This window comes from Neopelma chrysocephalum, unplaced genomic scaffold (assembly GCF_003984885.1).
Source record: "Neopelma chrysocephalum unplaced genomic scaffold, ASM398488v2 Primary Assembly neopelma1_81, whole genome shotgun sequence".
NCBI classification, from domain to species: Eukaryota; Metazoa; Chordata; class Aves; order Passeriformes; family Pipridae; genus Neopelma; species Neopelma chrysocephalum.
The window spans coordinates 1,363,170-1,385,332 of NW_020897743.1; the positions used below are offsets into that span (position 1 = coordinate 1,363,170).

Genomic DNA, 22,163 nt, shown 5'->3' on the forward strand with positions numbered 1-22,163 from the left:
ACTTTTAATAGAATCACAAAGAAGTTAATCCATTTCATGGTTTGCAAAAAGCTGCTGACGACTGGATTTTCCCATATGAGATCTTACAGAGCTGCCTCACTATCTCCATGCAATCAAATAAAGTGTGAAATACACATTCACAACCACCACAACAGAAAAACACTAATTCCTAGGACAATTTAGCAAAATGAAGTTAACTGGAGCAATTAGTGGAGATTCATTAGTGATACTGAGTATTTAGGAATAAAACAACCATGAGTTCAAAGTAATCTTTAAGATAAATTCTACCAAAATAAGAGTAATATTTTCTAATAGCCTTTTCTTAGTTAAGGCTGTGTAAAGAAAGGACTATTTCAGTCAACATCTGCACTTCCTGTTGGTGCCTCTTTTACTCCTTACCTTGGAATAAAGCCAATTGTTTGAACTTTTGCCTTTTGATGGGTAGGATGAACAGCACTTCCTCTCCTCCCTGCTGTCCTCTACAGCTCTGACTCACACTTTGAGCCTGTCCTGGATTGTAAGATAGAGGAAACAGCAGCTAAAGAGACCGGGATGCACTGGAAAAACAGCTCTGAGGAGGAGCAACGTCCACCTCTGGCAATAGCACGCTGTCTGTGATAAAGGCAGACACACCAGCTTGGGTGTTCCAGGCAATGCCAGGCTTTGTGCTTATCTCAGGTGGTATGTGAAGTCAAATCTCAAATTCAAATGATCAAAAGAAGATCAAAGAGCTACTTTTGGGCTGGAATTTTGAAAAATGTGGATGTGCCTGAACCACATTAAGTTTTGAAACTTTCCAATCTTCCAGCCTCTGTAAAATTTACAGCCCACAGGGTATGTCTGAACACACTTATACCTTACTGCATTTCTCCTGTTTTTCAGTTAGTGTGTGAGATATTTCCTTTGAAGTGGAGAACTTTGGGGCACTCTCACATTAGCATAGAATAAATGAGAAGGAATCAAAGCGAAGAGGAGCAAACAGACTAACAGGATGGAAAGCACAGTCAAAGGAATCCAGCAGCTCAGAATAAAAGATGACAGGAAAGGGGAAAAAGTAGAACTTTCTTCTACTGCAGATAGAGTTGGTAGTTTCTTTTCCAGTTTATGCATGTTCAAAAGCATGTAGAATAGAGAAAAGATATCATGAGATATCAGATATTTCTGGAGTTTAGCAAGTGATCTCTGACAGATCTCTAAACCAAACACTACCTTTTTTTTCCAGCTTTATTGCATGGTTGTTTTATTGCTGTAAATAATTTCTTAGCCACTAACTGCCTATTGTTATCTTCAAAATACTACTTCTCTAGTCTCAAATCCCAGTCAAAGAACAGGAAATCAGAAAACCTATTTTCCTCATCTAGTTGCCTTTGGTTGAGCTGAATTTGAGCCCCAGGGTGCACTGGATGTGCCACTGGGAATTGCCTCTTGTGCCTGGGATCTGACTCAGCCCTGTCCCTGCTGGGCTCTCTCAGCTCTCAGAGGAGCAATTACAGCTGCTGGGTGATGATGGGAGCCAGTGCATGGGAAAGCATCAGTTCTGAATGGCAGGGACCTGGTGCCTTGTGAAGGCATTATTAGAAGTTCAGTGACCTGAAGAAATGGAAAATACAGCTTATATGTTACAGCAGACAAGCAGCTACTGCAGGGCTGCTGCAAAGGGGAACCTCAGGGAAGTCACCAGTGGGAACAATATGTGTACTCACACACAGCTCTGCCTGACTCCATCAGGAAAGGAAAAATACCCAACCTGTTACTGAAGATGCATGTCCAGTTCCTCAGACAGAGAGATACAAACCTTTTCTGGTTTGGAGATCATAGAATCACAGAATAGTTTGGGTTGGAAGGGACCTTGAAGATCACCCAGTTCTGACCTCCTGCCATGAGGAGGGACACTTTCCACTAGACCAGGACCCCATTCAACCTGGCCTTAAACACCCTCAATTGGTAATCCACAACTTCCCTGGGACACCTATTCCAGTCTCTTGCCACCCTCACAATAAAGAACTTTTTCCTAATATCTAATCCTAATACCAGTAATGGTTTAGGCACAAATGTGGTAAAAGAGTAAACTGTTGTGAGGTACCATATTCAAAAGGAATATTAAAAAAAACCCCAAACCAAATCACAAAATCCCTACTCTCATTGTATCTAAATGAATAACAGATTTAACTTATCTCTGAAATTGCTACAAAAAATTGCCAAAACTTAATTCTCCATCTTCTTGTCCCAGCATACTCTCATAGATTTTCCCATCTTGTATGCATGCAATTAATGCTTCTTCCTTACTAGGTTCACATGAGAACTGAAGTTCCCAGGGAGCGACAGTAAAATTCCACACACAGAATTTCCATATTTTGCAATTTAATCATAATTTTGTTGTACTGACTGCTGGCTATAGTTCCCCCCATGGCTATCCCATAGTACTTTTATCTTTAACAGGTACCACTACAATTGAGAAATACGACCTCAGGACTAACAGCTGGATACAAATTGGCACCATGAACGGCAGGCGGCTGCAGTTCGGGGTGGCAGTGATTGACAACAAGCTCTATATTGTGGGAGGGAGAGATGGGCTGAAAACTTCCAACATTGTGGAATGTTTCAACCCCATCACCAAAGCTTGGACTATAATGCCTCCTATGTCCACACACAGACACGGCCTAGGTAAGAGGTGCTCTTTGCAAATGCCTTACAGCACATACAAATGAATTTTGGTTGACACAAACGCTGCTGACACAACTTTTTAAAGCCTTGAATAACATGCAGAAATATTTGTAGAAGATATTTTTCAAAGACAGAGCTGTCCATTACCATAATTTTATGACAGTGATATTAATTAGTATTCACCAAACTGGCATTGGTTTTCCAGAGTTAATTTCGCTTGTAGAAAATTCCAAAAGATAAGCAATAATGAAAATAATCAGCTCTTCACATGATTTAATGGTCAAGAGATACATTTACAATACAATAACAACCTGATTTTAATTATTTTTTCAATTATGATTTGAGGTAAGCCCATAGGTATCAAGCACCTGTAATTCGGGTCAGGGCGTTGCCCACACTGAAGAAAACACTGCAGCATGGAAATAAGTACAACTTCACCAGTTTTAATGTTGTAATTACAAGGAGTTTTACAGAGCTCTGCCATGGCTTAGTATCTGTGGGTCTTTAGTGCACAATAATCCTTATTATGATTCAGAATGAAGGAATACTATGAATACGAAATCTAGAATTTATTTCTGGAACTATAAAAAATAAGGCCAAGTTTACAGTTGAGGAGACTAATGGAGGGAATATGATGATTTCTGAAGGATTTATATATCAGAGTTCTTATGAAAAAGCTGGGTTCTTTAAAGTTTACAGAAATCATTGATAAGTTCAAACGACATGGAATATTTTCATGAATAGTAGAGAAAGATTGACCCAGAATTATTTGGTAAACCCTTGTGGCCTGTATCACCTTCTCCACTTCTTGATGGGGTAAGTGTAGCATAGGGTTCTTAACAGCTAGTCCACAAAATTTATAAAACCAAATACTAGTAGGTAGCAAAGGGAAAGAAGACAAAACAGATTAAATAATTTTCATTGAAGTCTTTACAATTATCAACTTCAGGGAAAAAATTCTACTCAACAAGTAGGTCAGTAAATTTGAATGTCCAAAGCTTGGCTTCTCTTTGTGCATCAGCCTGGTTTGCAAAGCTCCCTCGCACTCACAGCCCCTATTAACTTCAGTGTGATTCTGGGGAGAGTTAGAGCTTTTGAAAAAAATCAGGACATGTATATTTAGGCCTGAAAGACAGATTTAGAAAACTTTTAAGCAGCCAGATTCCAACATTTTGCCTTAGCTAACAAAGGGAACAAACAGCAGGGCAGCAGCTCCCAAAGGGGAGGCACCAAAGCCCTTCTCTCTGGAGAAGCACAATGGCACAGGATATGTCCACACAGAGCTTTGCAGACACAGCCAAGTTCACTCTCCTGGGCCTCAAGGGCAGCAGACACCAACCAGCTCTTATCCAAAAGTGTGCTCCCCTTAAAGGCATTAGAGTGTTATGGTCCTTTAGCTGGCAAGGACAGCCAGCCACCCACCCACTCAGGCTTTGTGCTGGCAGGACTACAGAGCTTCAGCAGGCTCAGAATTAGGACAAGTCGTTGGTTTTGGGCATGTTTTTCATTGCCTGACTCAATTTTTGCCTTCCTTTAAATGAATAGCATGGTTTCTCATTTAGGGTCTCAAATTTGTTTCAGAACAAGGTCAGCAGAAGCGAAAGAGATAAAAGTCCAAGAGAACATCAGAACTAAAGCAGCTTTCCTCTAATCTTTTGGCAAAAGATAATGGTTATTTAGAAAACACGAAGTATTTTATCTTTGTTTATTCTGCCAAATGAAAAGGCAGCTTTCAGATAGTTTAATACCAGCTGCAGTTGCTTATCTGCACACAGGGGATTGAAGTATGAAGACGCTATTGGCCACTGAAATTACGAGATAACTTGTCCCTAATTCTATCTTTTAAGGAGTAGCAATGCTTGAAGGACCAATGTATGCTGTTGGTGGCCACGATGGGTGGAGTTACCTCAACACTGTGGAGCGATGGGACCCCCAGGCACGGCAGTGGAATTACGTGGCCAGCATGTCAACCCCCAGGAGCACCGTGGGGGTTGCAGCATTAAACAGCAAGTATGGCAACAGGAAAACCTCTCTTTGCATTTTCACTTCCTTCCTTCCTTGGAAACACAGCCTCTTCAATTTGCTTTTCCATCTTATGGTAATTAATGACCTCAGGAAAACAAAGAGAAAACACAATGCACTGAAATAAGAGAGGAAAGCTTTTCCTCTGCTGCATGGTAAATTGATTTCAAGCTTGCAGTCATGTTTTAAACATATTTCAGACCTTTTAAGTTACAGCAATGTGAAAATGTTATTACATGCATATCAGAGCTTTACCTAGAACATAACTTATGGAGATACAGAATCAGCTACTTTAAAAAATATTCCAAATTTATATTTACACTTTAAAATCAGAATGTCTAAGGAAGTGCCACTTGAAAGAACATGTACAGAAATGAAGTCATTCCTCTGTCATTTTGCACCTCCTGCATGCATCTACAACTTTTATATACAAATTCACAGTCGAGAATAATTTTTAAAATGTTAAAGCTGTATGGTGTGTTTAAGGGAAAGAAGACAAGTTTATTAATTAGGTATGGAATAAACAGCCCTCTGTAAGTCTTATCCTACCCAGATTTGTTCTTCCCTCTGTTAAACACACTGAAATCATGTGTTAATGTATTTAAACATTCTCCTGAGATGCTAAAGCCTTTCAAGCACTTCTGCATGGGAACAGACACCTGTGTGAATCTACTGTGCAACCTGTACTGAACAGTGGTACACCTTGTTGTAAATCCCTATTTGAATGCAGTTGTATTTCAGAGTGAGGAAGAACAATTCCCAAATGAATGCCTATCAAAATTCTATTTTCCTTCTTCAGTAGCACAGTCTCGTGCTGGAAATACAAAAGCCTTGTGAAATACCCCTATATCAGAAAACATGGCTTGAACCAACCTTTCTTATTTAAATCTGTGGGAAGCTTTTAGGAATGACAGTTTGTAGGGGTCAGGAACCCCACAGATACAGACAGAGAATTACATTTACTTAGAACATCTTTCACTGGCTTCCCTGATCACTGTAAATTCCAGAGAAAGAGGAGGATAAACAGCAGAAACAGAGATGTCAGCAAAGGGATATTTGTAAATGCAAAACTTCTTCACATACACATCAGGATTCTGCATTCAAACAGGGCATGACTTAAATCATTAACTCCCAAGTCCAAGAGAGCAGAACTGCCTCTCCAAGTCCCTGCTGTACCTCAGAGGAAATGTTCTCAGCAGAGACTCCACCAGAAACTCCTGTTGGTACCTTCCACAGCAACATGCAGGAAGCCTCTTTGTCAAAGAGGAAATCCAGCCCAAGCTTGACTCTGTTCTCAATCATTCCTGATACAAAGCTGTCTCCAGCCTGGCTGAAATCACGTCTGTTAGTCTAGTGATGTCATTTCTGGCATACCAGGAGATCAAATGTCCATCACTCAGTGGTCTAACCAGGCAGAATCTCCTTTTCCTGTTTCCCTAAGTCTTTTTCTATTCAACCCCACCAGAAAAGGCTTTACATTTCTGTGGAGCAGCACTTTTGGATCAATTAGTGGTTCATTGAGAACATCAGTCAATAATGTTATATTTGGGCTTTTCCTTAGAGAAGGGGAAACAATACCATATTTATAGACACACTACAGAAAACAAAGAAACTCAACCAATCTGTTTGTATATACAGTGACTTCCTCTCCCTGCGAAAGCTGTGTAAACAAGCAGTCAGTATCTAATGGCATGATGTGAAAAGAAAACAAATAAAAGCCTCAAGTTTTGTATTAATCAGGCAACAAACTGCACAACCAAACTCAATTTAATCAACGGAACATCAGGAGAGAGAGCTGGGAATTTTGTATTATTCCAGCAGTGGTCAAGAATCTTCCAGTTAAAATATGGAACAGAGCGATTTAAAACCTTTTTCAGTCACTGGAATGAAACAGGCACTTCTGAAGGAAAATTCAGCTGATCTGGTTTAGATGACTTTTTCTGGGCAAGTCCACTGTTGCCCAGGTCTCTAAGTAGTTGCAATAAGTAAATTCAATTTAATGGCAGAAAATAATAACCAGGGTTTGAAAGGGAGCAGAAAAACCAGCACATCTGAACACATCTACTATTACATCCTATCACAGTCCAGCAGCATCCAAGACACCTTGAAACCACAAAGAAATTAAGGCCTTGTAAAATTCATTGACAGAAAGCCACAACCCCCCCATATTTCATAATGTGGATTTCCACAATTCACTCCTACCTGTTGTAGGAATCAGCATTTTAAATCTCCAGTTGTTTGCCAAGTGTCTTTGGGCTGAACAGACAAGATGGTACCTGGATGGTACTTCCTGTCCAGTAGCTTTTCTTAAATATAAACTTTGGGGAAAACATATTTAATATATTTTTTATATATGTTTTTGAGATCTATTCTTATCATTTAACAGCACAGGAAAAAACACTTAATGTGACACTAAGATGTCAAATATTCCACGAGCCCATGCTGAGGAATATTATCCTTATATTTCAAGCATATGTAGTGTCTTTCAATTCAGTTCCTATTATGGCTCACTTTTAAAGAAGCTGACATGCATTTTTAAGCTTAATTTGCTTGAACATTTGGACAGAAAATGGAGAACATAACTTAGTTCAAATAGCAAAAAACTTTTCCAAAGAAAGTTCAGAGCGTAGCTGTTGGAGAGCAAATAATGGGGATAATGACGATTAGAAAGTGTTCTGAATGAATTTAACCAAATAAAATTCCTATTAAAATAAGAGGCTGAAGACTAAAGTTGTTTGCCTGTTTGTGTGTTCTTATCCCAGGCTCTATGCTGTTGGAGGACGAGATGGGAGCTCCTGCCTAAAGTCCATGGAATGTTTTGATCCACATACAAACAAGTGGAGTTTATGTGCCCCCATGTCCAAGAGAAGAGGTGGAGTTGGTGTTGCAACCTACAATGGGTTCCTATATGCTGTGGGAGGTCATGATGCACCTGCTTCCAACCACTGCTCCCGCCTTTCCGACTGTGTGGAAAGGTAAGGAATGTTTTGTTTGTTTTGGGGGTTTTTTTACATTCCAGGAAGGAAATATAGAATAAAACCTCTTCACAATTGGAATGCTATGTGTGCAAAATATATCCTGCTCTTTAAAAACAATATTTGGAGCAGAATGACTGGTTTCCAATACTGTTGTGAGAACAAAAGAATTAAACCTCAGAAGCAAATTCCCCTCAAATCCCCCCTTCTGCTTGAGCTGACCAAGAGCCAGGTAAAGGCAACTTAAATGTTAAGAAAAGCTCAACATGTGACCTTTCTATTTCTCAATAGAAAATGCCAAAACCAGCCTAAACCCAGTGTGCCCTATATTGTAAGAGTTAAATGCTTTCCAGTTGTGTCTTCCTCCAATAATTTGCTGATATTGACGGTAAATTTTAAAATAAAATCAATATCACATAACTGAAACAGGGAGTACTCACTACACAGATATTTTCTGATGAGGAGACTGATGAGTTCTTAAGAAAATGCAAATTCTGGACATTTCTTTTTGGAAGTGTTGTGTTTTAAATGTTGCTTTGGCACATTGTAGGACAGAGAACACTTGAGTCCTGGGTGAGAAGGGAACAGGATGAGTGAGGGCAACTCTTCTGGCTCTCAATGGGCCAGGGGTATCCACTGACACTCCTGTGTCATCTGGGGACAAAAGAGGAAAACTGAGAGAGTATCCAACCCCCTGGTGAGAATAACAGTGGATTCTGTTCTCAGTTAGATGGTGTAAAGCAGGAACTACTCTGGAATTCACTTCAATTGACACTGGAAGTTGACTGAGTAGATCAGAAATAAAATCCACATTGATGTAAGATCCTGCCATGCATTTTGTGTGGCAAACTTAGATCCATTATACGAGGTGTTTAACTTCTTTTGCAGTGAAATTTTCTGAAAAAATTAGCTCTGACAAGAAAGAGAAAACCTAAAGCTTTATGGAAGAAGGAAAAATAATATATTGAAATTAACTTTGCTGACTCAACTGGTGGCCATGTTATCATTCCCTCGGGTCCCATTTATGTTTAAAATGTATTGATTGCTTAATGGGATCGAAATGGAGAGACTGCAGAGCAAAAAGTGAAAGCATGGACATTTTCCATGGGCTTGAAGACCCCTCTAGTGGCCGAATTAAATATCGACTCACATAACAATTTACTAGTTCCCGGTATAAACTGAACTGCAATATAGGAGAAAATAAGCAAATATCAGTAATTTAAATTTCAAATGCGTTTTTATGATGTATTTCTCTACATTTGATCATCAAACATTCCTAGGTATGATCCTAAAACAGATGCTTGGACAACAGTGGCCCCCTTGAGTGTCCCTCGGGATGCAGTTGGGATCTGCCCTCTGGGGGACAGGTTATACGCCGTGGGGGGCTACGATGGCCACACCTACCTGGACACTGTGGAGTCCTACGATGCCCAGAACAACGAGTGGACAGAGGTAATGGGGAGAATCACCTCAGAAATAGTAGGAAATCCTCCTGCAGCAAGGAATAATTCTGTCCAAATAACCAACAAAACTACAACGCAAAGTTATCGCTGGTGTTGAGAAAAATGACATGTCAGGCTGCAATACCACATTGGGCTTGAACCAAATATCATTGCCTGTCTTGTGAAAGAATTGAATAAAACTTCTCAGACTGAGGGGTGGAGGCTGTGCCTGGGTGAGTGAACCCTGGTGCACAAATCATTTTGGGCTTTAAGTGTTTAAATTTGCCATGGCTGGAGCTGGTGTGTGTTTGTCTTCTGGAGGCACTTTCAAGTTTTCATATTTATGATTGTCACAACTGAGACCATGAGGAAATACCTAACACTTTTGTGGTTTCAGGTATTTTTGTAGCCGCACAGTCTGTTGTAAAAGACATGAAGGTCTTTTACACGTGTTAAGAGCAACACCACCACCCTACACTCCTGTAACTCTCAGCAGCTACTGAATTTTGTCAAAAAGCCCAAATTGTGTTTTTTAGAGCCCTGGGAAAATCTTAATTTTTTTAGCATTACATCAGTTCGAATAAACAAATTGTTTTCCCAGAAGTAATTTCTTCTTCAGTCCTATCCAAATGTTTCCTCCTTTTTATTTTATTTTCTCTTTCCATTTTTAGGAAGTTCCTGTCAACATTGGAAGGGCTGGAGCATGTGTTGTTGTGGTGAAGTTGCCCTGAGGATTATAAATATCCCAAAGCTAAAGTGAATGGAGTTTCAGAAGAAACATTTCCAGAGAGCAGCACAGACTACACACATCTCAGTAACCCTCTGTCACAGACAATAACTGAGCCATCTATTAGAGCACAAAAGTGTCTTCCTGCATCACAAAAATTGGACAGTTCTGCATAACTGAATTATTTTATTATGCCTAAAACACAAAATACAGTAACATGTTTAAATGGTTCCTGTTTGTTAAAAAAGTGTATCTGTTATTTATAAAATGCAGTAGTAAAGTGAGAAACAGGTGTAAAAGGTTTCATAAACATTTTTCCTTTCTATGTTGGCAGGAATGAAAATGTTTATAAAAAGAGCTTTTGTATTTTAAGCAAATGAAAATGACTAAGAAACACATTCAGCAGAGAACTGCACAGAAGGAAATATTTGCTCATAAATATCACTGGCAACAGAATATCCTCTACAGAGCAGCTTAATTTCTATATTCAGAAATAAAACTACTAAATTAACTTTAAGATCAAATCAGAGAAGCAGAGAATTGGTTGTTATTTACAATCCAGCTTTGGTAGTACTGTGTACAAAATATCCATTTTTAGCAGTATATTGAATTGAATAATGCAAGTTAAGAAATAGTAGGGCTAAGGTACCTTCATGCTATTAAATATGTGCCAAGAGAAAGAAATCTCTTTTGTCAAAACACAATGCTGATATAATTTAAAATTATTTTCACAGTGCACAGATATGTGATATTTTAATGCTGTTCTGGGTGTCAGGTTATTCCTGGATTTCTCTTTGCCCACAACCATCTGTCAGTATGTGCTGAACTAATTTGACTATTCTTGGGATAATAATCATGCATTAAACTTTAAAACAATCATATAATTGCATTCCTTGAATATAACTTACAAAATGAAATTTTTATATCATATTGATATGACAATCTTTGACCTCAGCTGAAGATTACCAGCTTTCTCTCATGTACAGTAGAAATATGGTAAGGAAAAAACCACATCCACTGTGTGACATTATATACCATTTAGATAAACATGTTTATGTTTTATCTGAAATTAGGGGAATGCTAAGAATCAAGATTAAACGGGAAAACACCACATGATGTTCCACATGCATGATATTTTCTTTTTGTGTGCCAATTTCTAATGAAGGTTTTGATTTGTTTTGCATTAATTTCATTTTTTATATATATATAATTTCAAATGCTGAAAGTGTATTTTAGAAAAAGAATGTATGTAAGATATTCTATGCTGTAAAGCACAATACTTGGTCAGTACCCACCTTAGTGTTTGTTATGTTGTTCTTTTGTCAGAAAATTCAAGACAGAGATGAAAAGTCTTTGAATGTGTAGAGTAACTTTCCTGATAGAATACTGTGTTATCAGAATTCAGCAATATGCTATTTTAAAAACTTTATAGTATTAAGCCTATTGAATGCCTCTAAAGATGAAATGTCATAAGCATATTTATAAAAGGAAGAACATTTTTAACTTTAAAAATGAATTATGTTTATATATAGCATGCTACATTCAAATAAAATTTACTTTCTCTGCTAAGAAAATTTAGACTATATTTTAACAACGTTGTGGGGGTTTTTTTCCATCCTTTCAAAACCAGAAAACACAGAAGGATCAATCTCATTTTGTACTTTAAAAGAGCAAAAGATCCATAAAAACCTCTACCAACCAAATGGGGAACAAACCCTAAGCCAGCTCGTGGGTCATGGGTTCCAGAATTCCCATCAGAGAAGGAAGACACTTTAATTTCCCATTAAATCAATAATCTGAAGCAAACACAAGGGGCCAACCACCAAACTGACAGTGAACCTGCACAATAAGAGCTTTGGGAATGTAGGATGGATGTTAAATTTCTCTCTCCCTCATCCTGTCTGACCCCCTACTTAGAACATCTTTTTGCAGCAAACATTATTAACTTCTAACATTATTAATAAAAATTCCATCATTTTTTCTCTCTTCGCTGCCATCCTGCTTTGATCATGCAACAGCCATGTGCACCCTTCTATAGAAATAGGGATTTGTATGGACAGAGAGAGAGGGTCACTATTATTTATCACTCAGCCTCTAAATCCTGCTTTTCTCCTGTTCTCCTATAAAAGCACATCCCTGCTGCCAGGAACCAGTGCAACCTCATACATTCTACTCTTGTTTGGAAAGCCCTGACATCAAATGCCCATTTTTAAGACTCTAAAACACAAATTATACAAACAATGTACAACTAATGTCAAGATACTTGCAAGAGGCACATCAAAACAGACACTGGGAGTCTGGAAGTGCCAGCTGGGAATCAGGTTGTGCACATGCTGTTTGAAGCTGTTGATATTAAACTTCATTTCAGCTTGTAAAGAATCAGAGGAATATTTCACACTCCAAACATGAATTAATTCAAAATAATCTATTTTAGGATGAAACCTTGACAAGAACTATCATAAGATGAAATATTGAGTGTTAGAAAACATAAACATAAAATTTGAGCAGATATTTGAATTTAAGCAACAAAGTGACACAATTGAATTTTCTACAGAAAGAAGTTCCTTGGTGGTTTTAGTACTGAAGTTTGTTTAAGGTTTTGGGGGGTTTTACGTATATTATTTGTACAACAGTGAAAAATCACGTGAAAGGAAACTAGCAATCCAAAAAAGGAAATTAGACACCTAACAGGAAGATGGAAAACAAGCAAACTGGAGAGAATTTGAAGATGCTTAGACATTATTAGGTGAGCGGAAGTGCTGGAGATATTCTCTGATGAGGTGTCCTGCCTTCCTGTTTCCTGGTTCTGCAAACATGAGTGGGTGCAATAGTTGTGCAGCATCTTTGCTCAGTGGATCCCTGACAGCTGCAGCACATCTGGCTGGTTTGACAGGGTGGCAGGGAGCCATTCCCAGAGGGAGCCATTCCCAGAGGGAGCCATTCCCAGAGGGAGCCATCCCCTCTCATCCCAACCTTGCACTGCTCTGGGCCTCTTATCAGGACTCTTACTGGAACAATGATATCAGTTGTGCTATTTCTTCTTTGCCCAAATCTTTGCCCAAAGAAGATTTGAGCCCCAATCTTCTTTGCCCATTGTATTTTCTTGCCTTTTAAGTCCTGGGCCTTAAAACAACTTTTTTCCTCTTTGGTCTGGGTGATCTCTACATGAACTGCACCAGCAATGATACTTTATATAACACAATGGGGAGCAGGGACACCACTTACCTGAGAAATCAATTCTGGAAAAGATTAAAGATGCAGCTTAACCATTGTCATGTCTCTATCTACCAGTAGGAGATATTTAGGCCAAGAGCATAAGAACCAACTAGCCCAGAAAAATCCCTTTACCAATGATACTTTCAGCACTGCAACTGGAGCATTCCTCATAACACAGCTACAAGGCAGGAAAACTCTGCTAGAGCTACTTACAGCTGTCACAGAAAAAATAAATTATTTCCCTGATGCCACAGTAGAATAAACATATTAGGGAAATATTTAGGCCTAGTTATTTCAACACACAGATTAGTTAATAAGTTAAGACTGTTCTGGATACTCTCTTCACTAAGTCAACAAGATACATAGAAATTTGAAGCATATTTGATCTCCCCAATCAACAAGTTTTGGCTGCCACCTTCTCTTTTTTCTGCCTTCTTGGCTGAGGAACTTACAAAACCAGCTTTTCTACAGTACAGGCTCAACTGGTTGAATTGGAACAAGAGATCTTTAAGGTCCTTTCCAACTCTAACAATTCTAAGAGTGAAAAAAAACTTTTAACGTGAAAAGGGACAATTTGTTGTTTGTGTCTGGAAGGAATGTCCAAGGTAATTTCCTGGAAGGAAAGCAATAAAGTGCCATGTGAGGCTAATCCTGTCTCTTCCTCCATGTGTTTCTGTACAGTGTCATCACACTATGTCATTTCTTGGCTTCCCACGTGACCCCAGACTCAGAGATGGGGTGCATGATGCTGAATAGATACTAAATACCTGGGTTTCAGTATCTGACTCCTCAAAAACAAAATGGTTCACTGAAATTACCTCATTTTCTCTGACCTCAGTTAAATAAATTGCAATGAATTTATTTGCACATTTAAGAGTGAGTCCTTCCCATGGTGAATTTTCTTATTGATTACAATTAATTGCTGAAGAGATTAAACTGAATTTCTGTAATGGTCACAATGATGTAGCATTTCTAACAGGTTGTATGCTGAGAGCACCTGCAGTTGCTATTTGAGCCTCACCTCTTACTCCCCATCTCTTCTTACAAGGAAAGGGGGGCGTTTTATGAGAACAGAAATAGTTCCTCTGCACTTCCTCACAGAAAGAGGCAGGTCTGCTTTTTCTTTTCCCCCAGTAAAGCTGTATTCTTTTTATCTCTGAAATCCCTTCTGACCTCCTCTCCTGCCAAAGAAACCCGACAGCAAAGTGCTGCGTTCAACCACTCCTGCTTTTCAGTAAAGCTCCACTACATCATTCACACACAGAGTCCTTAAAGGCTCCACACCTTTTCTTCCTCAGACCCACAGCCCTGAGGACTTTTTGCTCCATTGCAACTCTAAATATGCAAGAATAACTAAGAAACTTGTCCTCTTGTACATGAATACTTATGAAATGTAGAGAAGAGGACGGTACTAACTTCACCAGCCAACCATACATGACTAAGAAAATATATCCATCACTTATTGCTTGGACTACTCACTTGGGAATGATTGTCCAGGAATGATCTTTTAAATATGCTATTTTAAATACAGATTAATCTTTTACAGTTAATATTAAAAAAAATATATCTGAAAGTGTATTATTCCAGTAGGAAGTTTAATACTAGAAACTTTTAGTTCCACTTCTTTTTGGTGAGAGAATGAATCTGTTTTAATCTAAGTCAAAGTCCAATAAAGGCTCAGTTTACATGAATTGTAAGAAAATACTCTAAGGTTTAGACCAAATAATTTATGCAAAATTGCAATATCCCTGTAAGGTATAGCCAAAGGTATCACCACAGATATTACCCAGAAAACATTTTTTAATAATAAAATTAATGCATAAAAGAGGAACAAAAATAAAATAGGCAAAAATATAGTGTATAATTTTTAATTTCTTGCATAAAACAGTTTTGCTAAACCACAGTCTCAACTGATCAGTGCTAGATATTTTAGAATTGCATAAACCAAGGGCTGAATGGCTTACATTCAATATTATTGGAACTTTTCAATCAAGGCAGAGACGAACCTTTTAAACACAGACCCACATCTTAATAATCCAAGTGCTCTTCCTCAGCAAGTTGGATACAACTTTTCTTGTGCTGGATAAGAAGACAGACTGGGAAAGATATGTTGCCTGGAAAAGCATAAATGGGATCTAAAGGGACCTGTTACTTGATAATTTACCTACCAGACTGACAGTTTTTCTCCAGTCTATTGTTGTGTGTTTATGAATTCTTATGCACCTCAGTTTATTGTTAAATGTTATGAATTCTGTCCTACCTCCATATTGTCTCCCTTTCTCCCTCAGATTTTCCCTCCAAAAGTTGTTTGTCACCCTGTCTCCCCAGTTTTCCCGCTCCTCTGCTGCTCATTGGTCACAACCTGCCACCATGCAGAGAGAGCTACCATTGGCTCATTTCCTCAGAGACCCGAGAGTTCCGCCCACCTTTCCCCTGTCCCCCTATCACACTCTTCCCTGAGTTGTCAATCTCTTGCGCCTCCCCAGGTTAGAATCCACCCCTCAAACCTACGTTATTTAAACCCTTGTTTCCCCCAAATAAACGGCATTGCTGTACGAGACCTCAACTGTGTTAGAACCCTTATTGCAGTGCCCGGTCCCATTTCCCTTCCCCCCGCGGACCGCGGCATTTTCTCATCATGTAGTGCTTGGAAAGTCAGGTTTTGAGTACCCAAGTTTGCTCCTATTGCTTGAGTGTACAGTGAAACCCATGAGCTCAGCTGCCATTCAGGGGCTGCTCAGAAGATGGTGCTATGTGACAATTTTTAGAGAATCCTGGCTCTTTCTAAGAGTATTACCTTGTAGTAATATTTACCTTTGAAATATAAATCAACTCTTTATTACTCTCAGGAGCCCACTACACTTGTTAGTGGAACTGCCTTATGTAAATTTTCACCATGTACACAAACACAGACACTGCTGACCTCCTAAGAGCAATTTTGGAATCAAAGTTACTGAGTTACAGCAAAACCCCTTCTGTAAATATTCCCAAAACCACAGTTGGTATCACTAGTCCTGTGTCTGTCCTGAGGTTTTGGCACACTGAAATCAAAAATTGCGCCCCCCTGCCGCTATTTATAGCCCGCGGCCCGCACAGCCCCGCCCCCCGTGCCAGCCCAGCCAATCCCCGCCCGCCCGTTCCCGAGAACCCCGCTATCCCCGCAAGCCCCGCTCCCGGGGCCGCTCCTCGGGCCGCTCCCCGCCTCCCTCCCCTTCTCCTGGGAGAGCTCCCGGATGGGACGTGACCGCGGAGCTCCCACCGCCCTTCCGTGGTCCCAGCAGCGCCTGAGGGGAACGGGGGGGCGGTGCCGCGCGGACGGGCCGCGCCGCGGCTGAGCGGGCAGAGCTTGCGGGACCGCTGCCGGATTGAAAAGGCGGGCCGTGATTGGACGGCGCCGAGAAAGGCGGGCCGGGATTGGATGGTGCCGAGAAAGGCGGGCCGGGATTGGCGGGCCGGACGCTGCCTCGGGCCGGGATTGGCGGGGCTTGGAGCCCGCGGGGCCTCGGCCGCGGGTGGCGGGAAGTGCTCGGGTGGTCGGGCGGAGGGACGAGGGCCGTGTCGGAGGGGCCCTGCCCTTGGTCGGGCCGCACTCCCGGGGTCCCGGCCCCAAGGCCCCTGCAGAGCCCCTCGGGGAGCCCCCCACCGGCACACGGGACGGTTCCAGGTCGCGAAGGCGAACTGTGCGGCATGGGGGACCGGGGAGCAGCGGCGACGTGTTGGGCCGGGAGTCGGCGGCCGGGAGCGGGGAGGACGCAGAGCGGCAGTGCGCCTCTGACCGCCTCTCCCCACGCAGCAGTTCTGCTTCTACGGGGACTTAGACTGCCCCGACTGGGTGCTGGCTGAGATCAGCTCCCTGGCCGAAATCTTTTAAGTGCCCGCCCCCACCCCTATCCCCTGCCCGCCCCCAGGCCCGCTGCCCACCTTCTGCGCAGTGCCCGCTGATGATGAAGCTGATCTGCGCCCAGGTACGTAAAGTACGTAAAATCTACTTAATGAAAACCAAAACATCAAACGGCGGATCGATCAAGTTGTGCCCTGGCTGCAGCAGATGCCTGACTGCACTCAGCAAACGGAAGATGCCTCTGGGGACCAGTGAGTACTCTGGATGCTAATGCTGTCAGAGCTCTAAATCTAAGCTCTCAACAGAGAGATCTGAAGAATTTGCAGGAAAAGAAACTGCTTTCTGGTTCCTTCAGCTTCAGGAAGCCACAGTGGCAGATGGCCAGATGTGCAGTCAGTTGGCTGCGAGACCTTTAACTCATCGGACCAACAGTTACTGCAGAAAGAAAAATAAAAATCTATCAGAGGAAGTTGTTCACAGATAAAAGTCTTCATGCATGGTTCCGTGCAAGTTTATGCCGTTCCTTCAGTTTTAACTCCATTACAAGTGAAAAAAGCTAGAGTGATATCCCTAGACTGACCATTGCAGCTGAGCTTCTGCTACAGATTCTGACATGTCAGGTGACTGAATGTTTGCTTGTTTTCTAGGCTCTCCTTACAGTCCATCCAGGTCATGAAATATAGAGGGGATTTCTTGACTAGACAGGCAGCTTTTAGATCTCATTCCCTTACCTTCATGGTCAATGTCATCAGTGTCACTCTCCCTGTCTTCTTGCTCATCATTGAGAGTTCCTCGTGTTAGTATTAGCTCAGAGGGACCCACTGCAGAAGCATCAGGTCCTTGAAGGGAACAGAAACGGCTGTACACAAACCAGCTTGCTAAAGGTAAGGTTTCTATCTGCACAGAAACAGAGCAATTAACACCTGCCCTAAGGGGACAGAAAGCTGCTTGTGGATCCCAGACACAGGACAGACTCCAGGCACCTACTCGCCTCATATAAGGAACAGCACACCCAACAGCAGAGCTTTCTCATATTCTAATCTGACTGTTTCACCTTTTCTAAAGTATTTCATTATTTCTAGTAGGTCCACTGCTTTAGCTACACCGCGGGGTTTCTTCCAAACCTATGACTGACACAGGAAGAGCTAAGTGTGACCGATCCCACAGGAACTAAAGTCCCACTCCTCTAACATGGAGCTGCTTTCACACTTCTGCTGTGAGGACAAAAAAGCACTGTATTACTTCACAAGGCAAACTCTTCAGAAAACTTCTGCAGTAACCTTTATCTTCCTGGGGAGGTACCTGCCAGTGTGCTGCCCTGCACACACACACTGCCCATGTCCTTCCACAAGTGTTCCAGCTGCTCTCTCTTTTGTTTATTTTGAGCTTCCTTCTGTAGATAAAGTTTTACATGTGGATTCTGAGAACATTTAAAACATCAGGAGAAGACAAACCTCACTCAAACCCAGCCGTCTGTCCCCCAGTCAGAGAGCAGAAGTCACTATGCAGGTCTTACATTTCAACTAAGGTTACACAGAACTTCTGACTAAGCATGGAAAACAACCTCCAGTATGGTGGGATTCTAGGACATTTTCAGCAGCACCAGGAAGCCAAACTCTGTGTAGCTGTGCCTGCAGAGAACTGTCGTTTGGACAGCCAGAACTCAAGGTGAGCAGAATTACTGATTTTGGCACTGCAATTCAGTCTTTCTTACTGTCTAAGTCAAACTAGTACTCTTCACTGGTGCAGGAAGATACAGGGATAGTCTCAACAAATCCCTTTGGAAATTTATTTTTAAGAACTCTCTATCCATCTGAATGGAAGACACAACCTTATTTCCCAAATAATTTTCTCACAATTAGCTCAAATATTAGCACTAAAACAGTGAACAACATCTGTTTTACAAAATCTTTATTTTTGTAAAGACATGCTCCACCACATCTAGGAAAAAAAGGCAAATGGTGGACTCCTTCAGGACAGGAGTTTTCCCACAGTGAGTACGACTAGTAAATGAAATGTCAGACCCTCTCAACATACAGGCAATTCAGCCTGGAGAAGACTTCAGGGAAGTTTTACTGCAGCTTTCCAGTAAATAAAGGGATTTATAAGAAAAATGGAGAGAGACTTTTTACCAAGTCTTGTAGTGATAGGACAAGGGATAATTGTTTTCAACTGAAAGGGACATACTGACAAAATTTTTCATGATGGCAGTGGAGAGATATTAGAGCACACTGCACAGGGAAGCTGAGGCTGCCCCATCCCTGGAGGTGTTCCAGGCCAGGCTGGATGGGACTTGGAGCAACCGGGGATAGTGGAAGGTGTCCCTGCCCACGGAAGACAGGGTGGCCTTTAAAGGCCCCCTTCAAACCAAATCACTCTGTGATTCCCCTCCAAAAGAACTACCAAAGAGACACAGCAATCAAAGCAGAGGGACTGCACTTCCAGCTTTTCTTACCTGCAGGCATACAGCACGTTGGACATAAAAGCCATTGGGTTAGTCCTGCCAGAGGTGTCCGGCACACACAGAGCAACCGAAGGAAAAGAGGAAGCCTGGGAACACAGAGCAAAAGACACTTTAATTAGGAGTACACTGAGCAATAGCCAGGTCATTCACACACACAGCTTCACTGGCCAGTCAGACAAAAAGCACTCACCGAGGCCTCAGTTAGGATGGTTCCTGACGCTGACCAGGCGAATACCTCCATCTGCCCTGGGGTGTCAAGAATAACATCCCTGGTAAGAAGTCACCCCCAACAACAAAAAGGGAAAATTAGTGAAGCACGGGGTCCTGTTCTGACTAGATTACCACCAGCATTCAATAGCAAATGACGTGACTAGTCTGGTACAGATGATAAAACCTTCTCCCAAACAGTGATGAGATTTATGGGCACGCTTGAAAATCTCCTGTGAGAAAATCGTTACTAAGAAGTATGTGCTATCTTGAGTTGAAGGCATCAATTTGACAGACACTTAGTACAGCAAACTCTTCAGAAGAAGAATTAATTGCTGCCTCTTTGAACAGTAGGTGAGAGAAAATGACAGTCTAATGGAAGACAAGAAAAGCAGAACTGTAATCAGCAGACTTTTCTTCCATCTCTCCCAAGAAGGTCTATTTTATCTGTTCTAATTCTATGCCCTTTTCTACATGAAACTTAGACCAAGGCTGAAAAAACAACTAGAAGACATGGAGAGAAGCTTTTCAGAATTTCACATGATTTTCCCAAACTGATCCCAGAAAAGCAGAACTCAGTAGAATGTACTCACCTCGATGCATTTTGTCTTTTTTCCAGAAGCTTCATCACCTAATTGAAAAAGCAGAGTATACTTGGTATTTAGGCTCACAACAGGAAACCTTCATCTTCATTTCATAAAAGAAACTACATTAATCTGCACAGCTGCAGGTGTGTATCCAGATGTTAAAGTCTTTAAGCTTTTCAGAGTGTGAGAATGCCCTGCTAAGGAAGGCTGGAAAATGCTCGGACCCTGCACAGGTCAAAGACAATCTTGGTTTTGTCTGCGTTCTAGTACCTGGCTAAAGAAATGGTAGAACAACCGCAGTTGTTCCTCCCCTTTTCACTAAGAGATTGCCAGGGGCTGGGCCAGCCTGGGCACTCCCGGGGCAGCAACAGCTTTTGTCCGGGAGGAACCTTCGTCCGTGTTCAATTCTGGGAGTCAGACCGGCAACACAAGCCAAGTCACCGGCAGAATTATGGACGTTTGGTCTCCTCAGAGCGCCCACGGTGAGGGGAAAAAGAACATTTGGTTCGCTGTCCCGAGGACGAAAACAAACAAAAAAACCACACCACCAGACTGAATTCAACTGCAGAAGCCCAAATTCACCGAACGCCTGCTGAATTCAGCAGGAACACACTCCCTCGACCACAAGGCATCCTTAGGACGTCTCGAACTCTGGATTTAAGCTCTGAGAAGCCCGTGAGTGACAAAACACTCCAGCTGCCCACGGGCACCGCTTCCGAGCCCGCCCCGACCGCCGGGCCCTGAGGCCTCGCAGCCGCCGCCTGGCGGACACGGCCGGGAGCGGCACTGCAGCCGCGGGACCCCCCCACCCTTGCAAGACCCGCGGCGCCTTTCGCAAGTACGGGCCTTTCTTCCCTAAAACCTGCCCTCACCTAGGAAAAGCTGAGCAATTCACAGAGTTGCTGTTTCCATCCCAGCTTCCCAAAGGATTTCTCTCTCCTGGCAGCACAGACAGGGTCCCTGAGGCAGCACAGAGCCTCCCCGGGGAACTGCAATGCCAGGGCACATCCGAACCCGGCCCTGTCGCCTGCCGCTCTCTCCGCCCCTTCTCCTGGCGGCGGCACGCAGGTGCAAGTTTCTCCGCAGAGGCGAGAAACTTGCCTGTCGCTTCCCCTGCCTGCAGTCCCCGATGGCCGCGGGAGAGGCAGAAGAGCGGCCGCGCCCCCGCCGGGCCCCGCTTACCCCGGGGACGATCTCCTGGAGAGCCCGACGTCGGATCTGCCGCCGTGGGTCGCTTCCGGGGGGGGAAGGCGGCGGCGCAGCCCCGACAGCATCTCCGGGGCACAGCGGGACCGAGCGGGGCGGGAACGGGAGCGGGGCGGAACGGGGCGGGCGGCGCGCCGGGCCCCGCTGTCTGCCTGGGGTCCTCGCGCCCGAGCCGCGCGCCGCGGCCCCGAGGCCGGCTGCCCGCGCTGGTGCCTGCCGCCGCCCACGAACCTGCCGCCCGCGCCGCTCTGTCCCCGCACCGGGAAACAGCGCGGCGAGACGGCGCTGCTAGCGCGGGGTGGGGGTCCGGGTCGGGGCGGAGGTCAGGCAACAGGATTGACGCCTCTCTGAGGCAAGGAGACCTCTCGCCGCCATCTTTAGCGTGGGGTGGGCTAAGTTCCGGTCCTGGCGGCGCCATCTTTAGTGTGGCCCCGGCGAACTTCCGGGCCGGGGCCGCCATCTTTGTGTGCGGCCTTGGAGGACTTCCGGTAAGGGCGCCGCCATCTTTCTGTGCGGCCTCGCACGAAAGACTTCCGGTCCGGGAGGTGGCCATCTTGGGTGGTGCGCCGTCGAAAACAGTCCGGTCGCTCTCACTTCCGGTGCCCCCCGGAGAACGTCCCTCGCTAATTTCTGTGCTTTCGCCTCGAAAATCTTCATTTTATTCCCCTCGCACACACCTCGGGAGAGACGGGAGACCACGAGTCCCGTCCTGCAGCGGGAACCGGCCCTTAGGTTGAGCAGGGAGCGCTGCAGCGCTACGAGAGCCACTGCGCATGTGTCGCCGGTCCCGCTCCTGGCCGCCCTGAAATGAC

The 22,163-nt window shown here is 43.1% G+C and overlaps 3 protein-coding genes across 4 annotated transcripts in view; 1 reads left to right on the plus strand and 2 right to left on the minus strand.

The window, feature by feature from the left end:
* The window catches only part of KLHL4 (kelch like family member 4), a 76,464-nt gene extending 65,186 nt beyond the window's left edge, over window positions 1–11,278 (plus strand). For both annotated transcript variants that reach the window (XM_027690572.1, XM_027690571.1), the window contains exons 8-12: window positions 2,440–2,664; window positions 4,512–4,674; window positions 7,449–7,661; window positions 8,942–9,113; window positions 9,775–11,278. In XM_027690572.1, the coding sequence (XP_027546373.1) occupies window positions 2,440–2,664; window positions 4,512–4,674; window positions 7,449–7,661; window positions 8,942–9,113; window positions 9,775–9,834 (833 nt within the window). In that variant the 3' untranslated portion in view covers window positions 9,835–11,278. The remainder of the gene's footprint in view (window positions 1–2,439; window positions 2,665–4,511; window positions 4,675–7,448; window positions 7,662–8,941; window positions 9,114–9,774) is intronic.
* A 4,920-nt stretch (window positions 11,279–16,198) lies between these two features.
* Window positions 16,199–16,735, minus strand: LOC113970973 (proline-rich protein HaeIII subfamily 1-like). Its single transcript, XM_027690417.1, has one exon. It carries the CDS (start codon window positions 16,733–16,735, stop codon window positions 16,199–16,201), a length of 537 nt encoding a protein of 178 aa, XP_027546218.1.
* A 2,298-nt stretch (window positions 16,736–19,033) lies between these two features.
* Window positions 19,034–21,904, minus strand: LOC113970974 (translation initiation factor IF-2-like). The gene is made up of 5 exons (XM_027690418.1): window positions 21,721–21,904; window positions 21,247–21,599; window positions 20,152–20,189; window positions 19,542–19,620; window positions 19,034–19,437 (listed from the first exon to the last, which is right to left on the minus strand). Exons 1-5 carry the CDS (start codon window positions 21,902–21,904, stop codon window positions 19,339–19,341), a joined length of 753 nt encoding a protein of 250 aa, XP_027546219.1. The 3' UTR covers window positions 19,034–19,338.
* Window positions 21,905–22,163: the final 259 nt, after the last annotated feature.